The sequence below is a fragment of the Mya arenaria genome, chromosome 1, assembly GCF_026914265.1.
Source record: "Mya arenaria isolate MELC-2E11 chromosome 1, ASM2691426v1".
Classification (NCBI taxonomy): domain Eukaryota; kingdom Metazoa; phylum Mollusca; class Bivalvia; order Myida; family Myidae; genus Mya; species Mya arenaria.
In genome coordinates, this window is record NC_069122.1 from 24,255,580 (window position 1) to 24,261,101 (window position 5,522).

General features: G+C 37.4%; 1 protein-coding gene across 1 annotated transcript; it reads right to left on the bottom strand.

Moving 5' to 3' along the window:
* Positions 1-3,589: 3,589 nt before the first annotated feature.
* Positions 3,590-4,335, bottom strand: LOC128225662 (uncharacterized). The gene is made up of 2 exons (XM_052935574.1): positions 4,110-4,335; positions 3,590-3,696 (listed from the first exon to the last, which is right to left on the bottom strand). Exons 1-2 carry the CDS (start codon positions 4,333-4,335, stop codon positions 3,590-3,592), a joined length of 333 nt encoding a protein of 110 aa, XP_052791534.1.
* Between the last annotated feature and the right edge of the window lie 1,187 nt (positions 4,336-5,522).

A 5,522-nucleotide genomic window follows, 5' to 3' on the forward strand; every position in this document is an offset into this window, starting at 1 on the left:
TAAGATACGTGTTATGAAGACAGGCTACTGAGCTTACAACAATTTTGTCAGTTCAACATATAAATTAAGTCACACGCCGGCGAATTTTGGTGTATTTAAATTATTCAAATCAAAGACGATAATAATAAATTAGTTCATTAAAATCTTGCTTTGAAATGATTGTTTAATTTGTTATATTTCTTTTTCTAACTAAACAATACATATAATTCAATGCTAAATAATGTCAATAAATATATATTTCAATACTGCTTTAATTGAAATATGATATGTATGATATCGTATCATGCTGGAGTATAAATATTTCACGGCGCCCTTTGATGCTTAGCATCAATGTTTTTTCTTGTATATGGCTTTAGACACCAATCTTTGACTCTGTTAGGACATGTTTCCAATGTCACCGGAAATACATTTATTGACATTCGGTTTCCATGTTGTATTTCTCTCAGAACTGAAAAGGCATGCTGGGAACGAAGTGTGTGTCACTGGACTATCTAGAAACTATTGATTTTGTAATTATTTTTGTAATAACAGTATGGAATTAACAATGCCTTTTCTTGTTCATGCCAATACAAAGTTATTGATGCCAATAAATTGAAATAATAGAAAATATTGACATTTCACGTCATATCAAAGCCAATACTGAAATCGCCGAGAAGTAACAAAGATCTTTTAAAGAAACAAAGAAGTATTTAATTACGATGTATTACGATGGTCATACAGTGTAGTTAACGATGAATTACGATGGTCATACAGTGTAGTTAACGATGTATTACGATGGTCGTACAGTGTAGTTAACGATGTACTACGATGGTCATACAGTGTAGTAAACGATGTATTACGATGGCCATACAGTGTTGTTATCGATGTATTACGATGGTCATACAGTTTTGTTATCTTGTTTTGTAATAGAATGGTCATACAGTGTAGTTAATTATGATATTACGATGGTCATACAGTGTAGTTAACGATGTATTACGATGGTCCTACAAAGTGGTTAACCATGTACTACGATGGTCATACAGTGTAGTTAACGATATATTACGATGGTCATACAGCGTAGTTAACAACGATATTACGATGGTCATACAGTGTAGTTAGCGATGAACTACGATGGTCATACAGCGTAGTTAACGATATATTACGATGGTCATACAGCGTAGTTAACAACGATATTACGATGGTCATACAAAGTGATTAATGATGTAATACGATGGTCATACAGTGTAGTTAATTATGATATTACGATGGTCATACAGTGTAGTTAACGATGTATTACGATGGTCCTACAAAGTGATTAACGATGTACTACGATGGTCATACAGTGTAGTTAACGATATATTACGATGGTCATACAGCGTAGTTAACTACGATATTACGATGGTCATACAGTGTAGTTAGCGATGTACTGCGATGGTCATACAAAGTGATTAACGATGAACTACGATAGTCATACAGTGTAGTTAACGATGTACTACGATGATCATACAACGTGGTTAACGATGTACTACGATGGTCATACAGTGTAGCTAGCTATGTACTACGATGGTCATACAGTGTAGTTAACGATGTATTACGACGGTCATACAGTGTAGTTAGCGATGTACTACGATGGTCATACAAAGTGGTTAACGCTGAACTACAATGGTCATACAAAGTGGTTAACGATGTACTACGATGGTCATACAAAGTGGTTAACGATGAACTACGATGGTCATACAGTGTAGTTAACGATGTATTACGATGGTCATACAGTGTAGTTAGCTATGTACTACGATGGTCATACAGTGTAGCTAACGATGTATTACGATGGTCATACAGTGTAGTTAGCTATGTACTACGATGGTCATACAGTGTAGCTAACGATGTATTACGATGGTCATACAGTGTAGTTAGCTATGTACTACGATGGTCATACAGTGTTGTTAACGATGTGTTACAATGGTCATACAGTGTAGTTAACGATGTATAACGATGGTCATACAGTGTAGTTATCTATGTACTACGATGGTCATACATTGTAGTTAATGATGTTTACGATGGTCATACAGTGTAGTTAACGATGTATTACGATGGTCATACAGTGTAGTTAACGATGTATTACGATGGTCATACAGTGTAGTTAACGATGTTTACAATGGTCATACAGTGTAGTTAACGATGTATTACGATGGTCATACAGTGTAGCTAGCTATGTACTACGATGGTCATACAGAGTAGTTAACGATGTATTACGATGGTCATACAGTGTAGTTAACGATGTATTACGATGGTCATACAGTGTAGCTAGCTATGTACTACGATGGTCATACAGTGTAGTTAACGATGTATTACGATGGTCATACAGTGTAGTTAACGATGTATTACGATGGTCATACAGTGTAGTTAACGATGTACTACGATGGTCAAACAGTGTAGCTAGCTATGTACTACGATGGTCATACAGTGTAGTTAACGATGTGTTACGATGGTCATACAGTGTAAATAAAAGCATAAGAGTCAGTCAATGCATAGTTTAATCAAACGATAAAAGAAACAAACAAATCTAAATTAAACAAACTTTAACTCCTTTTACGTTTAACGCATTAATAAAAAAATAAGAAACATAAGTATTGGAAAAAAAAGATATGTAACATAGGGGGGAACTTTCCAATCATGCCAGAACTGTGGGCCTGGCTTGTCTCTAGCAACATGTGCTGAATATTTGAGCTGTTGTATTTCTGTACTTTTCTAATGAACCTGATCCCGATAAACATAAAATCAACATCCGGTACGGTGTTCTGCTCAGCTCTGAACGCTAATAGTGGATATGAGGAATGTGACGGAATTGGGGATATAAACAAGAGTGTATTTTACATGTGTTGTCATTTTCGCGATGCCATATGATCTCATTGACATACACTAGACATTACTTTTTTGTTCCCGAGGTTGTCCATTGCAGTTGAGAATACATTATCGTTTTAAGCAACATGCATGTGTATAAATAGAAATGGTTTTGTTTTTGTTTTGTTACATCTTTCACCGCCTGTGCGGTTTAAATTTCGCGTCAAAATACCACTTGACGTCACAAAGGGCGGAGCTAGTGGGTCAAATAAGTGCGATCAATAAATAAGTTTCATTTTGGCGATCTCCATAAAGTTGTGCGAGCTTTCTCGCTGCGATCGCTCCATTTTCAACAACAGTTGAAATATGCTCAAATTTATTTTTTGAAAAGTGATTCACCAAAGAGTTGTAGTGTGATTGGTTGATTGAGAGGACTCTTAATGAGTTAAATTAGTGGAAATAGGACGTAAAGCTACCAATGTCACAGTGGAGAACCCACGTGACTTATTTGGTAAAGTGCACGGCAACAAATGACAACAAGTCTCGATTCAGGTTAGGTTTTTAAAGATAACTTTCTTAACATTTGGAGAATTTTTGTGAAATAAAGACCATAAACCCCGCATTTAAGAGCTCTATCCACGGTAATAAAGAACATTATCTAATATCCAACAGTTTTCCTGAAAATTTTGACCAACTGATATATATTCGTATTCAAGAAATCGTTATATGTTTATGTATAAAAATATGCATATTTTTTTACTATAATGACTTAGAAAGACGAACCTGGTATTTGCATAAGATACTCAATGGTACTGTGCTGTCCGGTCATGACTCTCCACATGAGGTAGCCCACGAGATACTTATTCTTATTCTGACCTGTAATGCGAAAAAATACATGAATGTGTGTAATTAATTTCCTGTACAGAATGTATCGCCCACTTACGCGCAAACTATAGCAGAAACACACGTAAACGCACACACGCACAAACCGCAAAGGTGCGACATTGTAAATGTTACGGACAATTGCCAATAAAAATAGGAGGGACGGCGCAGAGTTAGAGTGTCTGCTTTCAACGACAAAGAGGTGCAAAGTCCGATCACCAGTCGGGAAACATTCTTGTGACCACTCATATTGACACACAGTACTGGTGAGTTCAAGCAAGGAAATTGACTCGAGAGTTACTCTATAAGCTATCAGCTTTCGTCACAATTGAACTAAAATAAATTGGTATGCTAGTAATAAATTGTATATATGCTTTGTGAAAGATTTGTTTTGTGTTTAAATTTACCTGGACAATTATCGGCGTGGATGGAGCAAGACGTTGATTGGCCGCCGTAGTTTTGAAGGGCCCAGTCTATCATTGAAATGACGGCATCTGGTCCGTGTGATTTCGAACCGTCTTTCCCCATGGTCTCGTTCTCGTCGATGAGGAAATTCAGCTGGTGTGGGTCGCCATCTATTCGGAATCCAAATATACTGATCTTCCGAAGGGACAAGAAGAATAAGGGCCCCATTTGTCTGTAGTAATGCGGCAGGCTAACACTTTGGGCAAAGTCAAACGTGAAATGGTGGTACCGCTCACATTCAGCGTTGTGACGCGTCTCCGTACTGCGACATATACAGTCATTGTACAACTCCCGTTCCTGAAAAAATGTTATAATCGGCTCTTTCATTTACCTTGAATATAACTCACTTTTACCAGAAATTGACATTGTCGTATAATAATAGGTGAGAATAGCAGACTCGTATTTGTGATTTAAGTAAGTATGCACATCATGATTTATGTACATAAATAAAACTATAACGGTGGGGGAGTCTAGTGGATAGTTGTGCACCTCTCACCTTAAAGGTCATGGGTTCGATCCACTACACGGGTACTTTCTTATTGCTTCTCGAGAACAGGAAATTGATGCGGCAGTTATTCATATTTTCATCACAAAATAACTTCTTTGGCATAAAAAAAACTATGTACTTTACCTGTTGTGCCTTCGTTATATGAGCGCTGTATGCATCCACCGCTTCTTTTTTGTCGTCTTCCTCGACAGCGTCCATCACGCGTTTCCTGATTTTTCCGCATGTAGCACAGACGTCGTCACGCGGAGATGCGATTTTGATATGGGGTACACATGTCGACCAAATTGTCTTGAAGGCGGTCAGCTTCACACGTCGAATGGGAACCACCGAATCTACAGCCTGTTTCTCATATTCCTTGAATGTCTTCAGTTTCGTTTCGCTTGCAGGGAGATAAGTTGGTGGAATATTGTCTCCTGCAAACAATGGACCCATTAAAATTAAATGTATAACGCATCCGTTGCCTCTTTTTTCCTTTCTTTGTTGTTGCCGTGGCGCGGTCGTCTTGTAAGATGGCCATAATATACATGTCTTTTTCATTTGTGTCCATTTCTCTTAAGTATGTGTTCATACACATTTCCTACATTAAGCTGTTGTGAACATTTCCTTTGACACCCACATCCATCTACTTTATACACTTTCTTTATATCTGTAAGCTCACAATTTTCAGCCACTTCAATATCGCTTTCATCTAATTCAGCCTCTCCATTGCCATCGCTGTCTGTATCTTCATCTACGATTTCTTGCTGCAAAATATAATCCCTCACACGTCCTTCCAATATCCCGCCAATTGTGTCAATATCATCGTTGTCGACTTCATAATCAACTTCACACGACTCGTCTAACTCTT